Genomic DNA, 27,083 nt, shown 5'->3' with positions numbered 1-27,083 from the left:
GGGTATAAGTACTTTGCTGCTGTATGTGTAAATGAGATGAGGGTCAGGGAACAGGGTTTGATTTGAATAAAAATCTTTTGTGTAGGCTGGCCGCTCAAGTCTATAATCCCAGCACTTTGGGAGGTGAGGCGGGAAGATTGCTTGAGCCCAGGAGTTCAACACCAGCCTGGGCAACATACAAAAAAATGAAATAAAACGCCAGGTATGGTGGTGCATGCCTGTAGTCCCAGCTACTTAGGAGGCTGAGGAGGGAGAATGGCTTGAGCCCAGGAGGTCAAGGCTGCAGTGAGCTGTGCTTTGTGCTGCTGCATTCCAGCCTGGGTGACAGAGCAAGACCCTGTCTCAAACAAACAAAACAAAACAATTTTTTTTTAATCTGTCGTAATTAGGTCTTTACTTAACATAATTTCAAAGAGAGTCAGTCCTTTGTGAGCTGAGAGTTGAGCCCCTCCTGATCATTGTGAGACTTTTACTCTGAGGGCTTGCTTTAATCACTGAGAGAGCTTTGTGTTATGGGCCTTTGCACCTACTGGGCACTGATTTCAGCGTTCTACTGCTTTGGTGAATTTTCTTTTTGTCTTTTTGGCCATGATAGGACAGTCTCCTACCATGTGATAAAATAGTATTAGAAAGCGGTACTCTGCTGACTGCCTTTATAAAGCAGAGAATCACAAATGGCCAGGCTTTGAGTTTATAGTCTGAGATAGATAATATTGCTGCAAGTAGAAGAATTGTAGACACAGATGTCCTTGTTTTGAATATCCTTTAGTTCCTTTTCAAGGGTCTGTGTTGTAGAATACCATTTTGAGGTACTTCTTCCTGCTATATTGGTGTTACTGCACAGGTTGAGTGAGAGAGAGAGAGAGAGAGCTTGTGTGTGTGTGTAAGAAACCCTGTAGGACTGCTGTCCTGTTATGGCATGCCAGAAAGTGTCTCATTGGTATTTCTTAAAGTCAGCTGATCCATCTTGTGGCTTTCAGCCGGTTATAGCCAGCAGAATAATCCAGTCTATTTGTCATTACTCATTATTAGCCCCTACTTTCTTATCCATCTAGACAGCACCCCTCACCACATCCACATGTGTGTACAGGCAACCTTATCTTGCCTTTTTTGATAGGTACTTTGGCATAGGCACATTCCCCTGTGTAGCATGCCCTTCCCACCTCCAAGCATGATTGCCAAGGTTAATAATTATAAGCTCTAATTCCTTAGCACATTCTAATCCACTTGAAATCATTATTCTACATTTAGCGACATGTACTTTTAATTGTTCTCAAGATTTCATATGTCCTAACTGGGCAGTAAAACAAAATTTCTTTGAAATCTTTGTTATATAATCCTTCTCTCACTTGCATACCCGTTTCAAGTCTTACCTTTAATACTGTAGTGTGTATTCATTAGCCAACTAAAAGGAACACTTACGCCAATTTATTGTTTTACCTCTGTGCCAACCATCCAGTAGATTTGAGTCCTGGCAAGGAACCCTGCACTGCAAAAGGCAGCCTGGCTGTTGTTGGCAGGTTGCAGGTTCCAAGAACTGAGGAACACATGGTATTGTATGATATTCTATTGTCCTTGCTCAAATTATGTAAGTATTTTTAGTTTGGAGGAATGGTTTTCTTTCTTTCTTCCTTTTTTTTTTTGAGATGGAGTTTTGCTCTTGCCGCCCAGGCTGGACTAGAGTGCAGTGGCGCAATCTCAGCTCACTGCAACCTTCACCTCCCGAGTTCAAGCGATTCTCCTGCCTCAGCCTCCCAAGTAGCTGGGATTACAGGCACCTGCCACCATGCCCAACTAATTTTTGTATTTTTAGTAGAGACAGGGTTTCATCACATTGGCCAGACTGGTCTTGAACTCCTGACCTCAGGTGATACGCCCACCTCAGCCTCCCAAAGTACTGGGATTACAGGTGTGAGCCACTGTGCCCGGCAGCTTTCTTAACCTTAAATAAGTACAACTAATGTTGGGATTATGCAATATCACAGTAATCCAATGAACAGAGAGGACTATTAGCAAAACAAACAAAAACACCACACAGAAAAAAACCAGCCTCTGTTCTAGAGATTGGTGTGATATTCCTAAAAAAGTTTTTTTTTGTTATTAGCCAGATTATTGTATAAACTCTGTGGTCTGTTGGAGTGGAGGTGGGATGGGGAGAAGATTTATAGAAAAGATTTTTAAGTCTTTTTTTTTTTTAATTATCAGGTAAGTCAGCCAGATAACTATTTATTTTATTTTATTTTAAGCTTATGCCTGTAATCTCAGCAACTCAGAAGGCTGAGGTGGGAGGATTGCATGAGGTCAGGAGTTCAGGACTAGCCTGGTCAACGTAGTGAGGCTCTCATCTCTACAAAACATTTAAAAATTGGCCAGGCTGGTGTCACACACCTGTAATTCCAGCTACTTGGAAGACTGAGGGGAGAGGATTGCTTGAGTCTAGGAGGTCAAGGCTGCAGTGAGCTCTGATCGCTCAGCTGTGCTCCTACCTGGGTGACAAAGCAAGATCTTGTCTCAGAAAAAAGAAGAAAAAAGAGACAGGGATGTACAGTTGGGTTGGACTTGATCCATTTACATGCCATCTGAGAAGTGTGTGATTCTCTAGTTCACAATCGTAAGTTTTCTGTGTCTGTGTGTGTGTGTTTGTGTGTACACGCCTTTTTTCTTTTTTTTTTTGCAGGGGTAAGATGTTCCAGTTTTGTAAATGAAACAGAGATTTTAAACCTCGTTAAGTGTAGATCACTGGAAAACTGTGGGTATGGAACATGTGTGCATGACACTGTATCCTCCCACTGACTTAGAGGTGAAAAGTCTATGCCATTTTAATGATCTTATTTCTGACTCCTTTTTTTTTTTTGAGACAGAGTCTCTCTCTGTCACCCAGGCTGGAGTGCAGTGGCGTGATCTTGGCTCACTGCAACCTCTGCCTCCTGGATTCAAGCGATTCTCCTGACTCGGTCTCCTGAGTGGCTGGGATTACAGATGTGCACCACCACGCCTAGCTAATTTTTTATTTTTAGTAGAGATAGGGTTTCACTATGTTGGCCAGGCTGGTCTTGAACTCCTGACCTCAGGTGATCCACCTGCCTGGGCCTCCCAAAGTGCTGGGATTACAGGCATGAGCCACCACGCCTAGCCCTGACCCTTGTTATCAGGTTGTCAGTTAACCTGGGAATCAGTTCTTGAAATGTATGTCTGAAATTGACAAGCTGCGTTTCTTTGGCAAAAGCAGCATTTCTGAAACCCCTGATAAGGAACATTCGGCTTTCATATGTTCTGAACCTCAGAGGAGCTTGCAGGGTCTTCCGTGCTGTACTTATCATTGCAGGGGGCGACAGTGCAGTGGTAAGTGGAAACAAGCCAAAACTTCGGTGATAAGGCTGCTGAAATCAAGCCCTGGTGTTTTTTGTTTGTTTGTTTGTTTGTTTGTTTTGAGACAGGGTCTGGCTCTGTTGCTCAGGTTAGAGTGCAGTAGCACTGTCTTGGCTTACTGCAACCTTTGCCTCCTAGGCTCAAGCAGTCTTCCCTCCTTGGCCTCCTGAGTAGCTGGAACTGCATACACAAACCACCACACCTAGCAAATTAATTTTTTTTTTTTTTTGGTCAAGATGGGGTCTCCCTATATTGCACAGACTGGCCTGAAACTCCTGGGCTCAAGCAATCCTCCTGCCTGGGCCTCCCAAAGTATTGGAATTACAGGTATGAGCCACCATGTCCAGGAAGCTGTGGGGTTTTTGCTGGTTGTTCTCCAGCCACTGATGAGCTTGCCTCCCTGCCTGACCAGTCAGTCCCAAATGCTGGTTTAGAAACTGGCGGGTTTTTTGTTAGAGGCCATTTCATTTGTTTTTGTGCTGTTTGAACACCTATGTGCCCCGTGTCCATAATTCTCTTTACTGAAGACTTTTTCTAAATGAAGTTATTTCAGAAGGCATTTAAGAAAATATTTTTTTCTTACCTGAAATATATGTAAGTAGTTAATTAATGCAAGAGCATTAACAGCTGAATTCACAATACTAGGGAATGATTAAATTGTTGGTGATGTGCCTTTCAATCATCTCTGCATAAGCAGTTGATAGCCACTTCTACATCTTGTAGTAAATGCAGAGTGAGTGGTGGATTTTATGAATGGGGAAGCTGCTGGATTTTGTGTAACATTGCTTTTTTTTTTGGAGATGAGTCTAACTCTGTCACCCAGCCTGGAGTGCAGTGGCGTGATCTTGTCTCACTGCAGCCTCCTGGGTTCAAGCGATTCTCCTGCCTCAGCCTCCCGAGTAGCTGGGATTACAGGCATCCGCCACCACGCCCAGCTAATTTTTGTATTTTTAGTAGAGACAGGGTTTCACCATGTTGGCCAGGCTGGTCTCAAACTCCTGACCTCAAGTGATCCGCCCAGCTCGGCCTCTCCAAGTGCTGGGATTACAGGCGTGAGTCACCACGTCCAGCCATAACATTGCTTTATAATCAGAACATTGAACATCAGGATCTAGTGCTGGTCTTGTGTTGGCTTTCATGGGAGGGAGACTCTTGTTACACTCTTAGCTGAGTACGGCTGCAGTGAGGACCCTTATACCACTGAAGCCTGCTAAGTGACACATGCTTGACAGAGTCTGATGTCTGTGAGGACCAATTAGCTAATGGATGTTTAGTTTTAGGATAGACTAGATGCCTGCCATTACCCTTCCCACCCTCCACAGTTACTATTGGTTACTTTCTACAAGTCACCATCAAAGCCAGGAGTATATATTCCACTTTTTTTTTTTTAACCTCCCAACTACTAGTTTTAAAACTGAATCAAATTCCAAATAGTTGTTAACTTGACACAGATCTGCAGACTCGACATTTTCTTTCCATTTTCAGGCTTTCTGGAAACCAGTGCGTGTGCCATAGGGTATGTTGCTTGTAGAGAAAAGTGAGCACTGAGGACTGAAATGGCTGGGCAAAAACAAGGCGCAAGTTCATCTTTGTGAAGCAGCGTTTTTCATTGTTTAGGTACACATAGTTCTTAGCTGTGCTCAGTATCACACAAGGCATCTGGAAACATGTTTAATTCATGTTAGCTATAGCAACTACATTTGAACTCAGGCATGTTTATGCTTTTAAAAATGCCAGAGGGCAAAAAGCCAGAAAATTTGTAATTTTTAGTTGCCTTATGAGAGAATAACACTGTTCCAAGTGGCTCCCAGGAGTTTTGATTTGGTACCATTGAGAGCCTTAAGAAGAGAGCAACCTGCCAGTTGTAATAGTTTGTGACATTTCTGTAGACATTGTGATTGACGGAATTCTCAGTTACCAAATTCAGCTTCTTTCTAAACCTTGTATTTTTGAGATTTTTCCAAGACTAAATTAGTCATGTGATTAGTGTTGTTGTTTTTGTTTTTGAGACAGAGTCTTGCTCTGTCACCCAGACTGGAGTGCAATGGCGTGATCTTAGCTCACTGCAACCTCCGCCTCCCAGGTTCAGGCAATTCTCCTGCCTCAGCCTCCCAAGTAGCTGGGATTACAGGCATCTGCCACCAGGCCTGGCTAATGTTTTAGTATTTTTTTTAGTACAGACAGGGTTTCACCATGTTGACCAGGCTGGTCTCAAACTCCTGACCTCAGGTGATCTGCCCGCCTTGGCCTCCCAAAGTGCTGAGATTACAGGCATGAACTACCACTCCTGGCCGTGATTAGTGTTTTATTTTGATCCGTGAACCAACCGCAGACAGTTGCTCTTCCAGTGGCTTCCAAGATGCTCAGACAAGGCAGGTGGCTTTTGTTTCCACTAGTGCTCCCACTAGTAGCAAAGGAGCACTGATATCTTTTAGTAAATATTAACCCTTTTAAATATTAATACTGTGATAAGTATTAATATACTTGGGGCATTTAGTTCATTATGGTTGTACTGTTGGCTTTAATAACAGCAAACTCTTCTTATTCTTGGATGCATACAATCTTATTGGGAGACCCTTGTGTTTCTAAACTCTGATCCCTTGTTTGGTGGAGATTAATGATCAAAGGTGGTTGAGTTGCCTACTGTCCTGAGGTGGAAAGTGCTTCACATGGAACTAAGGCGCTTGCCGAAGCTGCTTTAAATTCAAGCTTCTCTGCTACCTGCTAGCTTGTCCATCTTCTTTCTACTTTGTGAAAAATTCACTACAGATTAGCAAATCATATTATTGGAAGTTTAAAAAATGAGAGAAGAAATATTGCTATAATTTTGCAGTGTTGTTTTCCCTTTCTCTCTCTCTCTCTTTTTTTTTTTTTTTGGAGACAGAGCCTCACTGTATCCCCCAGGCTGGAGTACAGTGGCGTGATCTAGGCTCACTGCAACCTCCACCTCCTGGGTTCAAGTGATTCTTCTGCCTCAGCCTCTCGGGTAACTAGGATTATTGGCACCCGCCACCACGCCTGGCTAATTTTTGTATTTTTAGTAGAGACAAAGTTTCACCATGTTGGCCAGGCTAGTCTCGAACCTCTGACCTCAAGTGATCTGCCTGCCTTGGCCTCCCACAGTGCTGGGATTACAGGCCTGGCCCTTTTTTTCCCTTTTTCTATCTGCATATTTCGTCATTGGGTGTGTGGTGGGGACTCTTTGGGTTGCAAGTGACAGAAACCTAATTCCAACAGGCTTGAGCAAAGAGGGGAATTTATTGTAAGGACTGGAGTGTCTCTGAGCACAAGGGCAAGAACTTAGCAAGGCCTGAGGAGCTGTGGAAACCAGGGTGGACTCTCCCAGTCTTTTCAACCATGTTTCTTCTCAGGCTGCTTTCTGTTTATGTGTCTTTCTCATTCAGCTTTTTCCATGTGGCAGAAAACACATTCACAGAGCTCTCTCAAGTCTTATTCCCACTTTATTCTTATTTATTTATTTATTTATTTATTTATTTATTCTTTGAGACGGGATCTCACTCTGTCACCCAGGTTAGAGTGCAGTGGCGCAGCCTAGGCTCAGTGTAATCTCCCTGCAAACTCCACCTCCCAGGTTCAAGCAATTCTCCTACCTCAGCCTTCTGAATAGCTGGGACTACAGGCACATGCCGCCACGCCTGGCTAATTTTTATGTGTTTAGTAGAGATGGGTTTTCACCATGCTGGCCAGGCTAGTCTCGAACTCCTGGTCTCAGGTGATCTGCCTGCCTTGACCTCCCAAAATGTTGGGATTACAGGGGTGAGACACCATGCCCAGCCTTATTTCCATTTTAGCCACCCAGAGTTTAACTCATTTTTTGTGTGGCCCCAACAAGACCTGTTGTACAGAGTGGTTATTCCTGTGGGAACTTTGAGGGGTGGACGAGGGCTCAGCAGGGATTTCTACTTCTTGGCCGGAGGAGGGCTCAGCAGGGATTTCTACTTCTTGGCCCCAGGTATGCATAATTTGCCCTCTCACTTATTCATCCTCCAGACTGGCACACCTAACATAATCCAGCCATCCCACACCAAGCTGCACACCCATTCCCCCTCCTCAGTGGCAGACAGCCCCAATTCACTTAGCCAGTTTACTCATGAACACCCGGTGACCTTGTCATAGGGCCACAGTTCTCCAGGCCCAGGTACCTTTGGTTCAGGTGGCTTGTCACCATCTGGACCCTCTGGGCTGAAATAATTCTAACCACTCCCAAACAGTGACCTTTGCATCCCCGGCTAGGGCAGATACCACCCTTGAGGCTTCCGTTTTCCTAGCCGATTCATACTCTGAGATTAATTTCCTAGTTCCAAAGGTAGAATTAAAAGCACTCTTCTTCCTCAGACTTGAGACTTTGCACAAAGTAGACTTGGTAGTTGGCAACACAGCTTGCTGGCTGTCCTGTCTCCCATTCCAGGGAGTGGGCCCTGGCCCTGGGCAAAGCGAAGAGGTAGCTTGTGCAAAGTTCTGGCAGCCGTTTCACTCCCTCCGCTGGTGGGTCTCCACCATGGAAAAGGGATACGGGACCCCGGAGTATTTGTCCTGCCACCTCAGGCTGCCCCGGAGAGAGCCTGTGGGGCCGTCCCTTTGAAGGATTAATTAGGCATCCTGGCTCTTACTGAGAGTAGCCGGGCCTTCTGGGAACAGGCTCCCATGCACAAATAACCCCAATCCTTTTACATTTAATGCTCCATACTTCTGTGTTTCAAAAATAGCATTTGTGCCAGAATTCAAACTGTTGCAGTATAGGCAAGTTGCATTGGCCTGTGTTTTTTTCAATTGAAGACCCTGGGGGAAAAGCTAATTTGCAGGATAGTATAGTGACAAAGGGAGAGAAAAGCTCATTACAAGGGTGGGGTTGCTGAAGGGACCCCTACCTCAAAAGGGAAATCTTATCCAGGAAACTTTACCAGCTGTCACCTGCAAATGTGTCCATGTGTGTACATGTGTGCACACACCTGCTCCCATGGAAACCCTGTGGAATGAGGCTATAATTCCTAGCAAAGCCAGAGGACAGGCAGGCCAAAAAAAAACTGTCCAGTATAATTGTAACCACAGTGGATATCAAATCTTGGATTCTATATTTACTTGATAATGTATATCAGCATTTTTCTATATTGTAGATTTTTCCAAGTGTTATTTTAGTGATAATTATTTCACTGAGCATATGTCTTCATTTATCTTAGCCGTTTAGATATTATTGGAAATTTGGTTCTTTCCAGTTTTTGTGTTTATAAATGGGATGTCATAAGTATCATTGTGCGCAGAACTTTTTCAGTCTCTGGAGTTATTTCTTTAGAGTATAGAAGTGGAATTACAGAATCAAAAACTATGAGCACTTTTATATTTTCCAGAAAGATGATCCTAGTAATTTTCAGTGCTACTAGCGATGGATGAGAAATTTCACAGCCTTTGGCTATTTCCTTTCAAATGTTTTTTGTTTTGTTTTAAGTTTGCTGAGAAAAAAGTTACATTTTAATTTAAATTTTATTTTTATTCTAAGTGAGGACCACTTTGGGGTTATGCTTTTTATTTGTTTACTTTTATAACATGTCTTTATTGGAATCTTGGTGTTTTATTTTATAAATTCTTTGTATAATGAAAGCTGTTTTTCCTATTTTGCTTTAAGCATTTTCCCCTAATTCTTTGCTTTTTAAAATTTCATAGTGTGTGTATGCATGGGTGTTGGCATTCTTTTTTATTATAACGTCTTATGAGATGATCAGGTTTTAGAGAATAGAATAGACCCAAGAGAAGGAAGTCAGAAAGCTGAGCATACTTTGCCCCTTTATTTCAGCGGAGGCTGCCCATGGATTATTTCAGAATTCCTGTCCTTGTCATGTGAGGTCATGAGCCTGCCTGTCTGCAGGCAGGATCACTGCTTAGAATGAGGTGACCTGGGTTCTAGTCCTGAGTGAGTGGGAATTTAGGCTCTCCACCTTCCATTTCTTCATCTGTAAAATGGAGGGTTTTAGCAGGATAACCTTGGGGGTGGGGGTTCTGTGATTGTACATGCCCAAGGTGAAGAATCATATCAACATAAAGATTCTTCTACATCTCCTTGCAGATTTTTGGAAGTACCAGCACGGTGACACTTCCTGAAACCTTGTTGTTTGTGTCAACGCTGGATGGAAGTTTACATGCTGTCAGCAAGAGGACAGGCTCAATCAAATGGACTTTAAAAGAAGGTAATTTGGATTTGGTCCTTGGGCGCCATGGACATTTGCTTAGCTGGTTCCACAGAAACATATTCGGAGAAAGAGAAAACATTACTCATTATCTAATAAAATAAATAAGAAATAAAGAAGAATGGGATCAAGAGAGGAAAAGGTGTTCTGCCCAAAGGATGTTCATAGCTTTGCTATGGTTATCCACTAAGTGCATCAGTTAAAGAAGCACGTTTTGTCTTCTTTTCTTTTTTGCTTCTGTTTAGACTTCATGTTAAAATGGCTCTAGGCTTTTCTATTAATAGCTCTGGCTGGTTGGTCTTTATGAAGACATGCTGCACTAAATTTGTTCTCATGATTAGAATCTTGTAATCATAATTACAAGAAGGTATCTTCTCAACACCTCAAATTACTCATTTGTTTTTATAGAGGCTGAAATAATAGAGGGCTGTAAGATTTGACATTCATCCAAGTTAACCATTTTATTGGGTTGTTATGGTGAAGGGAATAAAGACTGAGCTTGTTTCTTACTTAACATACCATGCGTCCATGTTATGATCTGATCTTACTGATGGTAACTAGCAGAGTCAAGCCCTATAGCTGGGAAATTGTATTTGATTTCCAAAGTAATTTTTCCAGATAAAGCCATGCAAATCCCAGGATTTGGGACTTTCAGAGTCACCTATATTATTTAATCTGTCTAGTAATAAATCTCATTTGGCCTGAGGTTCAGGTTTGAACAGCATCATTCTCTTTCGTCACTACTCTGTGACTCATTACTTTCATGAGCACAGCCAATGTTTTTCCTTCCTTAATAAAGTGTTCCAAAACAGTATGCTAGATGGAAAAATATTGGCATATGTCAGAAGGTCACACATTGTCTTGTGAATTCAGCAACAAACCTCGTTACCGTCCATAGATGATGGCAGCTGGGTTACCACAGGCCATCCTGCCCCACCTGCATGGGCCCTGCTTGGATCAGCAGGGACTTAAAGCAGCCCAAAGACGAGCTCTCTCAGGAGCGTGTGACCACGGGAGGACTGTAGAGTGTTTTATGACAGCTTCCAAGAACGTTATCTGTACTGTATCTCCATCACATTTAAGCCTTTTAATGTTTTTTAAATGAAACAGAGTCCTTGAAACTTCAGGATTTCCTATTTTGTCCAAAGATGAAAATCAGCAAATCACACAAGAATTGAGAGAAACACTTTGGCTATGGAATGTTAGGGCATGTTTTTCAGTGTTATTGTTCCCAGGCAGAGCATCTTCACCCTGAGCCACTTCATTCTGCTTTGTTTTGCCCTGCACATAATGCTTGAAGTTGTTTTTTTCCAAGTCTTCGTTTCTGCAAGTAACGTCATCTATATCCAACAAAACTGTGTCCTGTTGCTTAGTCAAACATAAGAGTTAACCTGTTTTCTCCTCTAACTTAGAGCTGAAAGAATTTGACTCTTTTTTTTTTTTTTTTTGAGTTGGAGTCTTGTGCTGTTGCCCAGCCTGGAGTGCAGTGGCACGATCTCGGCTCACTGCAAGTTCCGCCTCCCGGGTTCACGCCGTTCTCCTGCCTCAGCCTCCGGAGTAGCGGGGACTACAGGCGCCCGCCACCAGGCCCGGCTAATTTTTTTGTATTTTTAGTAGAGAAGGGGTTTCACCGCGTTAGCCAGCATGGTCTCGATCTCCTGACCTTGTGATCCGCCCGCCTCAGCCTCCCAAAGTGCTGGGATTACAGGCGTGAGCCACCGCGCCCGCCTGAATTTGACTCTTTTTAACTCAATTGAATGTGTATTTAGAGAACCTGGAATGTGAGAGATACTGTATTGCAGCAGTCCCCAACCTTTTTCACACCAAGGACCAGTTTCGTGGAAGACAGTTTTTCCATGGACTGGGGGAGCGGGGGCAGGGAATGTTTGGGGATGACTCAAGTGCATTACATTTATTGCGCACTTTATTTCTGTTGTTATTACTGCATTGTAATGTAGAACGAAATAATTATACAACTCACCATAATGTAGAATCAGTAGGAGCCCTGAGCTTGTTTTCCTGCAACTAGACGGTCCCATCTGGGCATGATGGGAAACAGTGACAGATCATCAGGCATTAGATTCTCATAAGAAACATGCCACACAGATTGCTTGCATGCGTAGTACACAATAGGGTTCACACTCCTATGAAAATCTAACGCCACCAATGATCTGACAGGGAGGTGGAGCTTAGGCAGTAATGCCAGTGATGAGGAGCAGCCGTAAATACAGATGAAGCTTTGCTTGCTCACCCACTGCTCACCTCTTGCTGTGTGGCCCGGTTCCTAACAGGTCACGGACCCGTCCGCAGACCAGTATGGGTCCACGGCCCGGGGGTTGGGGACCCCTGTTTTATAGGACATCAAAATGAAAAAGACAGACCTTGTCCTCAAGAACCCCATGGTCCAAACCCTTGGTGAAAATACAAGAACACAGGACTACAACACAGCCGAGTCCTGTAACCACTCATGAGAGGGACCAGTAATGTGCTGTGAGCCCACATCCATTTGGAGGACAGGAGGCTCTATGAAGTGGGGTGTCGGAGGTAAGCCCTGGTGGATGAATTGAGTTCAGTCGGGAGTGAGGCCTGGAGAAGAGCAAAGGAGGCAGCAGGTCTAGGGTGCAGAAGCTGGCCCCGTTTAGCAGGAGCTTAGCAACGTCTCCAGGTAGAGGGAGGGAGGGTTACAAGGGGACCTTGAGCCTTACGGGAGCACTTAGGCATTTGTATCTGACTGAACAGGAAATTGGGAGCTGTTAATGTGATTGAACAGGTGAGTGACTCAACAGGTGCTCGCTTTGCGATGAATCCAGCAGCTGTGTGTGGGATGACTAGAGACAGGAAGCAGACCTGGAAAGCGGGGAGGGATGGGAAGGGTGAGAGGCAAGCCAGAAATAGAATCAGTAGAATCCAGTGACTGATTAGGGAGGAGGAGTTACAAGACACTTAAAGGAAGAATTAGAGAAATCCAATTAAAGTCTAATAATTTATTTTCTTTTTTTTTTTTGAGACAGAGTTTCCCTCTGTTGCCCAGGCTGGAGTGCAGTGGTGTGATCTTGGCTCACTGTAAGCTTTGCCTCTCAGGTTGAGTGATTCTCGTGCCTCCACCTCCTGACTAGCTGGGATTACAGGCATGCGCCACTATGCTTGGCTAATTTTTGTATTTTCAGTAGAGACAGAGTTTCACCATGTTGGTCAGGGTGGACTCAAACTCCTGGCCTCAAGTGATCTGCCTCCCAAAGTGCTGGGATTACAGATGTGAGCCACCGTGCCCAGCCTAATAATTTCCAGTAGTATTCATGATGATCTAAGTCTGTTTTTCTAAGAATAAACTGGCTTGTTTTAGTTCAGCCCTGGATACCAGCGGCCTTAACTTATATTTCTATACAAAGATTAAAGATAGTAATGTGTAGATACCCTGAGTTTTCAGTTTAATTTTAATCTTGTGGTTATAACTAAAGATTTCAACATCTTTCTAAATTGTTAAATATAGATAAATGATAAAGGTATCCAGATGCTACTCTTAAGTCCTGAGGATACAGCAAGTGAGCAAAACACGCAAAAACCTTTTATCATAGAGCTTTCATTCTAGTGGGAAAACAGGAAATCAGTTACTTAGTAGTGATGAGAGATTTGGAGAAAAAATGAAGTGGGGACATGGAATGGGCAGTACCAGGTTGGGGTGGGAGTCTGCAGTTTTAAACAGGGAGGGCACCACTGAGGAGGTGTCATTTGAACAAGAGCTCAAGGAGGCAAGGGAGTCTTGTAGACAGCAGGCATAGTGGGTCAAAGGCAGAGTGTCCTTAAAAAAAAGGGTAGGAGTATCCCTGGCGTGGTAGAGGAGGAGCACAGAGTTGATGTAGCAGAAGGAGATCAACTCAGAGAGAGATGGGCCAGCCATACAGGGCAGGAGGGACCCAGCACTTCCTTTACTTAATATTTACTATAAAGATGCTTACTAAAACAAAATGTATAGTCAGTAAACTACATATACACAGTTTCAAAAAGAAATAAACATATTACCGAACAGGTAATCTAAAACAAATAATAGGAAAGTAATTTTTAATCACATAGATGTAACATGTAATTGCTCAGGCACACACTGACACTCCCCCCATGAGCAAATGCTGTGCCTGTTGATGCAGATGGAGACAAGGGCAGGACAGTTTACCACCATAGCCATGGCAACTGGATTTCCAAGATGGTGAACTGTTCTTGGTAGTGTTTCAAACAAAGGAAGTATAGCCTTACCTGCCTTACACAGTAGTTACATTCGGAGAAAATTCAGTATATTATGAAAAAGTACATTTGTGCTTATGTGTAAAACAGACTGTAGGCTCAGATAATTAGTAAAGGGTTTTGACCCGTGAGAATGTCTGGCAGGACATTAGAGTGGCGTGCAGATGCAGGGCAATCCTTGGTTGTGCAGGACCACTAGCATCCCTGGTCCCCCACACTTAGTGCCTGTAAAGTCCCCTAGTCTCTGTGACCACCAGAAAATACCTTTGTCGATTTCCCAAGCGTTCCCTAGGGACCTGTGCCCTCCCTATGGATACCACTGGTGTAGGGCCTAGCGGCTGGTATGAGGACATTGGCTTTTTCTCAGTCATTGGAGGAACCTGAGGCAAGGAGTGACATGCCCTGTTGTTCTGGACTGAATATTTTTGTCATCCTTCCACTGCCATTCATAAGCTGAAGCCCTAGCCCTCGGTGTGATGGTACTTGGAGATGGGGCCTTTGGGAGATAATCATGAAGGTGGGGCCCTTAGGATGGATGAGTGTCCTTATGAGAAGGGAGAGACCAGAGCTTGTTCATTCTCTCTCCACCATGTGAGGACATGGTGAGAATGTGGCTGTCTGCAAGCCAAGAAGAGAGCCCTCGCCACAAACCAATCTCAGGCTTCCAGCTTCCAGAACCATAAGAAATAAATGTCTGTTTTTCAAGCCCCCTAGTCTATGATATTTTGTTACAGTAGTCTGAGCCGAGTAAGGCACATGGCCTCCACTTTACAAGATCAACAAGTACTGTGTTGAAACTGAACAGATGGGGCCAGGAAGAAGCTGGGAGACCAGGCAGGGGTGCATTGCACTAGTCCACACAAGAGAGGATACTAGCCTGGGTCTGAGTCTCAAGGAGGGATTCAGAGTTGAATGGAATAAACTTGCTGATGCAAACACGTACCTTTAACTTACTACGCTGGGGTTCTTCAGGATAGAGGCCTGCGACTTCATTCGGCTGTTTACTTTTTTCAGGAGCCAACAAACTGGACATTTTTTTTTTTTTTCTTTCTGTGTTGGTTTGGCAGGTGCTTTTGTTCCTCAGTCAAATGTGTTGTGGTTCCCAGAAATGGAGATTTCTTACACCATAGTGGCAAATTATACCTAACAGAGAAAATGCGTTTTATTTTCTGGAACTCATTTGGGTTGTGACGTTTTGCTTTAGGGGCCATCCTTCTAAGCAGTGATTTTGTAACTGTAGTGTGTCTTTCTCTAAAACCTCACCAGTGAATATAGTTGAATACATTTCATCTGTGTACTTTTAGACCAAATGCAAACTGAGAATGTTGCCATCACGTTTTGTTTTAGATTAGCTTGCTTTGGCCTGATGGAGTTGAGAGGACTTTCTTTAGTATTTCCAGGGCTGGTGTAGGGCTTCTTGAGCTCACCTTGAAATACTAGTTAATGCTGATTTTTAACACTCAAATCCCCATCAAATTACAGGTTATTCTTTAGTAACCATGCTCCGTTATCTTCTGTCTCCTTTCCAATAATAGTAGGCATGAAGGGCTGGGTCAAATTAGAACCATTCTTTAATAATCATAAAAATCTGCTAAATATGCAGTATGACTCCTCTCCTAGCCAGCTGGGCCCAGACTCCTGAGATGTCCCTTGAGTGGACATTTAGATAAATGATAAAGCTATCCAGATACTACTCTAGGTTCTGAGTATACAGCAGGTGAACAAAACAGGACATAATACTGGAGATTTCTTTGGAGGGAAGAGTCAGAACAAAGTTATTTGAAATTTGAAGACAATTTGATTCTCACATGAGTGTCTCTTTCTAAACCTGTGCCTCTTGCCACAGTTCCTCCCTGTGCCGACAGAATCACGACCAAGCAGTCTAGAAACTAGATAAAATAGAATGATGCTGTGCTACTTCCCCCTTGATGCCCAGTGGTCACCAAGCCCTGTCATGTAAACTGGGAAGGACCCTGCAAACCTGACTCCTCCTATCTGGCCCCATTGCTGGTGCCTTAGCCAGGCTCTTGGCATTCATTTCCTAGGTGAATGCAACAGCTTCCTGACCACCATCCATGCCCCTTCCCCACCTTAGCCCTCTCGTTCACTCATCATACTGCCCTCAGATGTACCCTCCAAAAAGACCAATTGGACCTAGCTGTACCCTGCCTGCTGAAATGCTCTTGGTGTTGTCTATAGTGGTGGCATTGCGCCTGTGCCAGTGTGTGTGGTGTGTTACCTGTGAATGATGAGGAAAGGACAAATAGGGAGCATGAGCATCATCCATGATGGGTTGACCATTTCAACAGCTGGCCCTTCACCCCTGCTAGTTTGAGAAGTGCTGCTCCACAGGGTCAAGTCTAAGCTCCTTAGTGCATGTGTGAGGCCGTTCATGGTCTCTCACCGCCCCCTGCCCCAACTCCCTGGGCTCCCTCCCTTGCCCAGCAAGTGCCCTTCTTGCAGCCATGTAACTCCTTACCAGGCCTTGGAGACCTCTGGCCTTTGCTCATGCTCCCTTTCCCCCAGCAGCCTGCAATGTTAGACAAGCTCCTGTTCATCTGTGAAGACCCCTTCCCAGATTGCCTCCCTGGCTTCTCAAGCAGGGTGAGCCACTTTTTTGTCTGGGTTCTGGAGGTGCTTTTCTGCACCCTCTGTTGTGGCACTTCTGGCTTGTGTTGTAAATTTTTGTTCTCTTTTGCTTCCTAGTGGATTTCTACCTCCTTGCTGGGGCTTTGGGCAGCCAGGATGCTCAGTAAATGTCCGAGGCACTTGATGCTATCTTGGGTCCCAGAACTCTTCTGCCTGGACGTCTTTTGGGAGTCCTGAGAAACAGATGGGACTTGACTGCCTTCTCAGGATGAATCATTTGTTGCTTGTATCATAGTCATGACAGTTTCCGGTTGTGGTTTCTAATCTTGAGTTTTGCATGGCTTTTGGTGGTTGGTTTTTCTGTCCTGCGCTTTAGGCAGTGTGTGTGTGACTCTGGAAGAGTTGGAGATCCGTCCTCAGAAGTGCAATGGAAACATAAGAAAGGGAAATTGTGGAAAGTGATGATGTTTTGTTAACAGATCTAATCTGTTTTCTCTCAAGGACTTTTCTAGGCTTACAATATGCATCATCTACCTTTCTACCTCACTGCTTAAATATAAGAAAAGTGTTTGTTTCCTCTCCATTCTTGTGAAGGATTGAAAATTAAGTTTTATGAGAGGGACTGTGAGAGAAACCTGTTTTTGCTTTTGAGCATCTTGATAATGTGTTGGTTCTTTCTTTTTTTGTATTTTACTTTTAAACATAGAAAGTTTAAAACATACCCAAATGTAGAAGTATTATATAAAGAACCCCCATGTACTCATCACTCAGCTTCAACAGGGACTGGCTTGTAACTAGCCTTGTTCTCCTGCAGCCCCACTCACTTTCCTCCCTTATTTTTGGGACTTGCTTCAAAGTAATGCATTTCTCATTTCAGATGGCTCCTCTTAGCGGCTGCTACACACGTAGTAGTGTGGATCTCAGCTCTGATGAGTCATCTTTGCAGCATTGGTTGGTGTGTGTTGGAATATAGTTGTGATTGTTGAAGTACATGGATAAAGTGCCTTATTTTGTCTGTAACTTAGTTACCTGTCCCTTTGTTCACTTTTGAGCATCTGGTTCGATGGCACCCCATCACTCAGGAATGAATTCTGTGAAGTTATGACATCCTGAGAGGCACTTGGACACGGGCTGTACTGTTGAATTGTCTTCAGTGCCTTCATGATTGATTATAACGTTCAGTGTGTTTTTTGGCCTGAGTTACTTCTGCCAAGGTGGAGATGAATGAGAACGCAGTAGAATTCAGCTGCCTTTAGTATGGGCAGTTTTCTGAATTACTTGGTCATTTCTACGTGATCATCTTTGTCAAATGTGACATTTAATGACTTATGGAGGTTACCTCCAAAGAAAACTTGTTACATCCTTTTCCAGTTCTGCTGAGATGAGAATTTGGGTAGCTTTTGATTAGATGTCGTAAAAAAAAAATACTTTCCTCATGACAGCTGAACTGTAAAGAATGTCTGAGACTTTCTGTCTTACAATTTGGACCTAACAGCTTTAATGGGAGTTTATGGCTTAGGTTAATGAAGTGCTTTTTCTCTGGAGGGAAGGAATGAGCTGCCATTGGGGAGAAATACTCCCTAATTGGGCCACTCGAATGTATGAAACATATTTGGGAGACTGAAGGTTTGAGTTAAGGAAGGGTGAATGACTTTGTTTCTGCCAGTAATTTTTTTTTTTTTTAAATAAGGAAACAGTGTTAGAACCTGAAACACATTCTTGAGAAAATAGCTGTTGTTTACCTCATTCAGACTACGCCTTTCTAGTTTCACTGTTACCTGTCAGCCAGGGTTGAAATCTCCATGTCACCTTTAACTCATTCCTTTCTCCCACTGCATTTATCTAGACAGGGCTCCGTTTTGCTGACACTCTTATCCCTCCCGTCTGTTTCTGACTCCCCTCTTCACTCGTCCCTCCTCCCCGACTCGTGTCTGTCTGTTGTAGCACCTTTGTGATTCCTTCTCCCCTTTTTCCTTCATTTTGTGCCTTGATGCCCGCCTATCTAACTAGCCTTCAGAGGCTTGTATAGGTTGAGTATCCCTTACCTGAAATGCTTGGGACCTGAAGTGTTTCTGATTTTGGATTTTTTCAGGTTTGGAATATTTGCATTATAATTACCAGTTGAACATCTCAAATCTGAAAATCTGAAATCCAAAATGTTCCAATGAGCATTTCCTTTGTGCATCACGTTGGCGCTCAGGCTTCAGATTTTGGAACATTTCAGATTTTGGATTTTCGGATTTGGGATGCTCACCCTGTGTCACTTTTCTCTTTTTTCTTTTTCTTTTTTTTTTTTTTTTTTTGAGACTGAGTCTCACTCTGTCACCCAGGCAGGAGTGCAGTGGTGCAATCTCGGCTCACTGCAAGCTCTGCCTCCCGGGTTCACGCCATTCTCCTGCCTCAGCCTCCTGAGTAGCTGGGATTACAGGCGCCTGCCACCACGCCCAGCTAATTTTTTGTATTTTTAGTAGAGACGAGGTTTCACCGTGTTAGCCAGGATGGTTTCGATCTCCTGACCTCATGATCCGCCTGCCTCAGCCTCCCAAAGTTCTGGGATTACGGGCGTGAGCCACGCGCCCGGCCCACATTCTTCTTTTTCTCAGAGGCTTCCAGTTGGACTATTCCACATCACAAAGTTTTCAAGGCTTTCTTCCCCATGGTGTCACTGCCTACAGTCCAGCCTCATTTGTGTTGTTCCTCAGGAGGGACATGTCACATTTGCTGAGCCTGCATCCTCTGTCCCGTGAACACAGTGACAGTTTTTCACTCATGTTTTCTTGTCATCCCTGTGCTCGGGGCCAGCTGCCTTTATGAGAGTTTTCTGCTCGAGTATTCTGGTCCCCACCTAGGAAAGCCTGTGGTGCATGCCCCATGTTCTAGCAGTTCGTTATGTATGGTTCTTGTATATTAGCTTTGTAACTCAAACCGTAAGCTCCCTTCTTTATCCTGCATGGCACTTAACAGAGAACCGAGCTGAAGCAGATGTCTGACAATTGTTTCTGAGATGTGTTTGGCTCATCTCAACAGAAAGTTACTAGTAGCAGGATTGTCAGTCCTCTTCCTCCTGGGGTGGGGGGTAATGGGGGTGTGTGCGTGTAGAGGATTACACAGACTACAAAGCAGTTGAGACTTCATCTCTGCTCTTTGGGTCCTTAAATACCTTTCAAAGGGCCAACCCAGAACACTTAAAATCACTGCTACGGGTACACTTAGAAGGGACTGGTTTGGGGACTTCCTAACTGTGTGGTGATATCTTAGCTGTACAGGAGAGAGAGCTGATTTCCAATGCGGCGTTATGGGGGTCAGAAAGGTGGTCAGATGGGGTCAGAAAGAACAAGGTGGAAGAGGGCGATAAAGCCAGAGGTCATCTAGATTCTACCGGAAAAGCAAAAGCAGTATGTTCCAGAAATATCCGTGCTCATCTGGGAGAGAGAAGAGAAGGATCTTACAAGGCTCCTTGAGCTCCAGTCAAGTGAGCAACCTGTTCTTGTGGCTTCTGTAATCAAAGGGATCTTATTTCTTCCTACATGGAAGGAAGTGTGCCCAGAGCTACCTCCAGAGAGAGGCCATCAATCTTGAAGTCTGGTTTGAAACAATTATTTAAATTTTGGTTGATTTCATCAAAGATATTTTTCTGTTCAGCTGACTTACCACCCCATGTTTTCCCCATTCCCTCACGAATTCTGCCAACCCTGCGTTTAGGGAAGCCTGGGATGGTCCTGATGGGGTCCTTCATGCTCTTAACATGGGTTTCCCTTCAGTCTCTGTGCCCCGTGCAACTGGAAGAGCAGGCTTTCCAGAATTATGCCACAGGTGAGAGCAGGAGGAACAGGCCATTCTCTCCAACCTATTGCAGATGTTTGCCTTAAATAGCTTCTGTTTTTAACTTCTTTTTTTCTTTTAACTTTTCATTTTATAAAAACTTTATACATACCCCAAATTAAGGAGAGTAGTATCATGAAACCATGTACCCAGCGCCCAGCTTCAGTAATGATCAGCACGTGGTAATCCCCGTCCCTCTCCCTTAAATACTTTTCAAAAGGGCCAACCCAGGACATTTGCAATCACTGCTAGAGGTGCACTTAAAAGGGACTGGTTTGGGGACTTTCTAACTGAGTTTCTAGATTGTGCGACTGGGTGGAAGTGGAACCCACCAGCCAATCTGGGGAATGTGAACCGAGGAGCAGGTCCTGGGGATATGGCCTTGGGTTGAGACAGCCATAGCAGTTGCAAGTGGGACTGGGTCAGGAGTCCAAGGGAGAACATCGTCAGATGCCATGTGGAGGATTTGCAAGTGTTGGTTTTGGTCACGGGGACTTGACAGTAGTAGTTCTGATCTTATTCTGAGAGTAGGGGCCAGAGGGCAGTGAGTGGAGGAAGGTAAGAAGGCAGGAAAGTGGAACAGAGGATTCGGAGCAGTGTAGTTTCCCTGCATGGCTCAGTCACCCAACTTGGGTTATAGAGGCAAATTCCCTGTCTCTATCTACAAAGTCAGCTTCCTGGGGGAGGAACCTAGGAATCAACATTCTAAAAATTCCATAGGAATCTCTAATACATTGCTGGTAGAAATATAAAACAGTACTACCACTTTTGCAAACTGTTTGTCAGTTTCTTGCCAAATGTAAACAATATGATACAGCCAGTCCTCCTCCTTAAGTGTTTTAAGAAATGAAAATTGGGCGGGGCACGGTGGCTCACACCTGTAATCCCAGCACTCTGGGAGGCCAGGGCGGGTGAATCATGAGGTCACGAATTCAAGACGAGCCTGACCAATAGGTGAAACCCCGTCTCTACTAAAAATACAAAAATTAGCTGGGTGTGGTGGTGCACGCTGTAGTCCCAGCTACTCAGGAGGCTGAAGCAGGAGAATCACTTGAACCCAGGAGGTGGAGGTTGCGGTGAGCTGAGATTGTGCCACTGCACTCCAGCCTAGGCGACAGAGCTAGACTCCGTCTCAAAAGAAAAAAAAAAAAGAAAGAAAGAAAAAGAAAAGAAATGAAAATAGGTCCAAATAAAGACTCATACACAAATGTTCACAGCAGCTTTATTCACACCAGCCAAAAAAATAGAAGCAACTCAAATGTCCCTCAGCAGGTAAATAGGTAAACAGATTGTGGTAAATTCTTACAGTAGAATACTATTCAGCAATAAAAAAGAGCGAACTATGATACACACAACAATATGGATGGATATCTAAGATATTATGTGAAATAAAGAGGCCAGGCACAAATGAGTATCTATGACGTGGTCATTTGTGAAATTTTAGAACAAACAAAATGAACTGGTGCTTATCTGGAGCAGGATTCGGGAGTGTTGAATCCAAAGGGACATGAAAAAATGTTTTAGGGTGATGGGAATGTTCTGTATCTTGATGGTAAAGATAGTTACATGGGTGTGTGTGTTTTTCAAGATTCATTGAACTGTAAACTTAAAATGGATGCATTTTGGAGGAAAAGGAGAGTGTACAGAAGAGTGGGCAGAGCCAAGGGGTTTTTGTATTTACAGGCAAAGGAGGAGTTGAAGATCCTTGGAGACAGGATCTAGTATGAGTGTGAAATACCTATGAGTGAGAAGACAAAAGCATTGTCCCTTTATAGAGATGTGAAAGGAAGGGTGGAGCTGAGCAAATGTAGAATGCAAAGGGTAGAAAGTTTCAGCGAGCTCACTCAGTTTCCCTTAATTTCCCCTATAACACAGAAGGCAGAATCATTTGTGGAGAGACAGGGACCTTGAGGCAAGGATTAGTTTGAAATACCAGCTACAGGGGTGAGAACAGAAGTCAGCCAGGATCTCCTAGTGGCAGGGGCCTAGCTGGCCACACCATGGAGATACGGTGTATGATGGTATCTCCACAAATGATCGCAGTATTTTCTACAGCCTGCTCAGAAGTGCTCAGAAGCCTGGGTGGAGGAACAGGGACTGCTATGCAGATCCTGGGTTCAGGGTGAGTAGAGCTTATCTGCTGGATTATTAAAAGTGATCAACAATGGATTTCCAGGCTGGGCAAGAGTGGAAGTAGGAAAGAAACTGCTCTAGTTTGAATATTTGACCCTCCAAACCTCATGTTGAAATTTGATTCCCAGTGATGGAGGTGGAGCCTAATGGGAAGTGTTTGGGTCTTGGGGGTGGATCCCTCGTGAATGGCTTGGCGCTGTCCTCACTGTAGTGAGTGAGTCCTCACCCTGTTAGTTCCTGTGAGAGCTGCTTGTTAAAAAGAGCCTGGCACCTTCTCCCCTCTCTCTTGCTGCTTCTCTTGCCCTGCGATCTCTGTGCATGCCAGCTCCCCTTTGCCTTCTGCCACTAGTGGAAGCAGCCAGAAGCCTTCATCAGAGGCAGATGCTAGTGCCATGCTTCTTGCACAGCCTGCAGAACCGTGAGCCAAATAAACCTCTTTTCTTTATAAATTACCCAGCCTCAGGTATTCCTTTATAGGAACACAAACAGACTAAGACAGGAAATGACACCTAATTGCTCCATTCAACAAATACATTGGTTACCACCTGTGTGTCAGGTATTGTTTTGGATCCCTGGGAAGATGCAGATAACAAAAAAATAAATCCCAACCCTCAGTGGCCAGAGTCAGGCATTAAGTAAGCAATAAAATATACAGAACTACAGAGGTGGTGACATGGAGAAAAATTAAGCAGGGAAGAAGGGTAGGAAATCCTGGGCAGTAGGAGGTGATCATAGGAGACCTCTCCGAGATGCCAACAGTTGATCAAAGACCTAAGCAGAGGAACAGCCAGTGCAAAGGTCCCGAGGCAGGGGCAGGCCTGGCAGTGCTTGTTGAATACTTGCAGGCCGGCATGGCTGGAATGGAGTGTGTGGGAAATAGTGGGAGATTATTAGAGGGTGACAGGTTGAAAGGGAGGGACTGCTTGGGATTTATGAGCTGCTGTGTAAACACTGACCTTCACTGAGTGAGATGGGGAACCACCAAAGGATTTTGAGTGACAGAGAAGCTTAATCTGATTTATGCCTTTCAAAGGATCACTCTTCTCAGTGTCAAGGCATTGACTTACAGTCTTGACAAACATTTAATCCACATAGAGATGCCCCATGAGGATGATTTTATCTCTATTTTTTTTTCCTTACTGATGAGGAAATTGAGGCTCTGCGAGCTTAAGTAACTTTGCCAAGGTCACTCAGCTAGTGATTGGCAGAGCCAGGATTTACACCTTCGTTTGTCTGATTCCAAAGACCACACAGATAAGGAGAGGAGGGAAGACAAAGGGTTCCAATGGTGTTGAAGGGAATGGAAACAGGACACAGAACTATGATTGGCATCGAAATAGACCACAGAGTTTGGCAACCGATAGCATGTGTTAGGGAGAAATAGATGTCAACAGTGTCATCTGAATCATGGCTGTCTTCTAGGAGAATGATGGTACTGTCAATAAAATACGGTAGTCAGGAGTAGAAGCCAGCCTGGGTCAAAAGACAGAGGGTGTGACTTGGGCAAGCAGAGGCTGAGGTGTTGGTGGGAAGTAGTGGATGTGTCCAGTTGATCCAGAGAGAGGACCCGGGAGAGAGGACCCAGGAGAGGGGAGCCTAGAACCCCACTGTGGTTAGGGTGGAAGTTAAAGAGAGGCATGTGCTCTCTGAGTGAGAAGAAAGGCTGAAGGGAGAAGCTGGCAGTGTTCCTCCCTGTGTGGAGGAGGGAGTGGGGACAAAAATTCACTGCTTTTGGGGACAGAAATGTTTAAAACTTTACCCTTATGAACTTGGACAAAGGAAAGATGTGGACGTCTGTTTTGTCATTTGAGCTTAAAGAGGTGATTTAGATTAGCACAATAGCCTAGCAATGAGCATCTCCTGACCTCACCCAGGATGTCAGTTCCTGCAGGTGTAAAGCTTGTGCCATTCCAGGCCTCAGCTGGACACACAATGGGGGCCGGGGAATGGAGTTGAGGCCAGTGACTGCTCCCAGGGGATCAGTGAGCAGGTTTGTTTCTTTCCAGTGTTAATCCTGGGAGACCAAACCTTTATTTCAGCTACATTTTCCCATATCTGTACCTTTACCAGATAACCTTACCTTTACCTTACATAACAGCCACTTTTTATACTTGTGAAGTGACTCCCCCCAACTTTTTTTTTTTTTAAAGTAAAACAACTTGGTGACATTGGCTTTTATTCTTATCAGGCCCCATATAGATAGTGGCTTATTTTACAGCAGTATTTGTTTACATCCCTACAGGCAGGACAGTGTTTCTTTTCACATGGCTGAAAACTTTTTTTTTTAAAGCAAGAATCTTGCCTGATACCAGTTCTCATTATTAAATCAAAACCACTTTTTCATGTTGTTCTTTCATTGCACATTTTCAGATAATGCTCTTTGTTTTTATTTTTGCTGACTTTCCAAAGATTTTTCTCTTTAACCTTTTTTAATATGAAAAACTTTAAGCATATGTACAGAGAGTAGTAAAATAACACTCCAGGGTTCCCATTTCTCATCTTTAACTGTTATCAACAGCCTGCCACTTTTTGTTTTATCTGTCCTCCCCACCCCCATGTAATTATTTTCTGTAGTATTTTAAAGCAAATCTTGAATTCAGATGATTCTTAAAGAAAAACATTTACAGAATTAGGTCATTGTTACATTTCAGAAGCCAAGCAGCAGTGTGTCTGTCTCTGTCAGAACTGTCGTAATAATTGCGTCTTTACCTGGCCTGCAGCTTTGAAGAGGCTTATTCCAGGTACTTATTTTACTGAGTGGATGGGAAATACTAAGACAACCATAAGGTCCTCCTACTGGAGTTTATCTTCTCCTAAGCCTAGAAAAAAAAGATCACAGTTCTTAAACACCAATGTAGTTGTCCCAGGAATCTTCCCCTGTCTCCTGCCAACGTCCTGAATCTTAACTGGAACCTTCCTGGTACAGAGCACATCTTGGGACCTGAGGCCTCAGTGTCAGGTGACCAGTGGCTGAGCTATAGAAAACCTGGAAAATCTGCATCTGAAGACAGGTCTGTGAGACTGAGCAAACACTGTACAGCAAAGATCAGGTTATGAACAGGAATTTAAATCATATTGGTCTCCATGTCTTGTTTCTGGTGAATTGCTGGAATTTGGCTGCGTCCTCTTAATCTGCGTTTATCTGTGATACCTTTAAGTGGCTGAAACAAACAAAAAAGATGCCATTTACTGCCATGTTTTCTTCGGAATATGATATTCTTGCTCTTGACTTGCGTGGCTTCAGGCCCGTGTTAAGGTAACTGGGTTATTGCACCTTGACTAGCTCGTTTGAGTAGGATGAGTGTGGTGTGCCTTTATTTCCTGTCTCTTGCATCAGTCTGTTTGTGAGAGTGTACCGAGAGGTGATTAATGGGAAGATAAACATATGCTTACTGACTGAAAGTTCTTCCTGTTTCCTAAAGTGTTTTTGGTGTAGTGAATTGTTTTGTTTGCTGCCCACAGACCACATATGGTGTGTGTACCTGTTATTGTGAACACCATATGCCTTTGTATAGGAGCTGGGCTTTTAAGCAAAGTCAACATGCGATAAGGCTTAAAAGATTTTCCTTCATCCAATAATTGGATGGATTGGACAGCTGTCTGTCACCATAAGCAGAGCCTCCAGAGTCTGGAATTCTGCATACAAAATCATATAAGAATACTTGCTGTTCTTGCCCCCAGAGCTTAAGTTGTGAATAGCAAGGCTGTGGGGTTTTGGTTGCTGGAAATACCTCATCGCTGTGAATCTCCTGCCTGCGGACGTATAGATCTCTCACTACACAGTGCTGCTGTGCCAGTGTTCATGCTCTCTCACTGCCACCACCATCTGCCCCTGGAATCAGGAGCTTCCTCTTGCTTTGTGCCAAGGAAAATCTAGGGAGGGAAGAATTCTGCCATTAATTGCTGCAAATGTAAAATTGACTTAGAGAAAAAAACACGTTCTCAATTTAAAAAGTAATGCCTGCTCTTGCAGAAATTTTAAGCTATAGAAAAGGTTGGGGGGAGTTGCATTCCCAAAAAGGGTAATTTACAATTAGCATTTTTGATCTTTCCATCTAGTTAGGTACATTGAAGCCTTTCCCCATAGTTGCATTAATACTGTATGTACAATGTTATCTCTTCTCCTGAACATACTAGCGTAGGTTTGTTTATGTCTTAAAACTTTATTAGCCCTCTTAGAAGCCTTAATTTTTTGCCCAGGGGACATTCTGTAATTTAACCATATTATTGGGTAGGTCATTTGTAATGCTGCTACATACACATCTTTGTACAAAAAGCCATTTTCTATACTTTATATTATCTTTAAATTAGATTTTATAGAAATGCAATGGGTGGGCCAAAGGGAATGAACACTTGGAGGCTCTAGGATTGCCGCTCCAAAGAGGTGTATCCATTTGCTATCCAATCGATGTCAGTTCTTAAACCAGTTTTACTTTTCCTAATGGGAATATGTAGAGCTACTTCAGGCATCGGACAAGGTAATGATTTAGGTTTTAGAAGTCCTTGAGGTGTCAGATAGTGATGCTCTGACCCCTTGTCCACTGTGGGTGGTGGCTGGTTCTTCCTTCTGCATCCATCCCCCAAGTTATATGCAGGTTTCTTGAAAGCAGTTATGTTCTGGTCTCAGTTCTCTATCCAGCCTCGGTGACTATCCAGAGCTTACATTTGCATCACTGTGGATATGTTTTCTAAAAGATATGCATGATGATGCAAACGTGCATATAACCTTCACGT

At 43.8% G+C, this 27,083-nt stretch overlaps 1 protein-coding gene across 3 annotated transcripts in view; it reads left to right on the top strand.

Annotated features, from left to right (window-relative positions):
* The window catches only part of ERN1 (endoplasmic reticulum to nucleus signaling 1), a 91,935-nt gene that overhangs the window by 23,818 nt on the left and 41,034 nt on the right, over positions 1 to 27,083 (top strand). For 2 of the 3 annotated variants that reach the window (XM_017950873.3, XM_003913289.5), the window contains exon 2: positions 9,449 to 9,569. In XM_017950873.3, coding sequence (XP_017806362.1) covers positions 9,449 to 9,569 — 121 coding nt within the window. Of the gene's footprint in view, positions 1 to 4,358; positions 4,987 to 9,448; positions 9,570 to 27,083 lie in introns of those variants that run through there. The other variant, XM_021929321.2, reaches the window with a different exon arrangement.

This window comes from Papio anubis, chromosome 17 (genome assembly GCF_008728515.1).
Source record: "Papio anubis isolate 15944 chromosome 17, Panubis1.0, whole genome shotgun sequence".
NCBI lineage: Eukaryota > Metazoa > Chordata > Mammalia > Primates > Cercopithecidae > Papio > Papio anubis.
The sequence above is the reverse complement of the archived record's forward strand: the minus strand, read 5'-3'. Positions and strand labels throughout refer to the sequence as shown.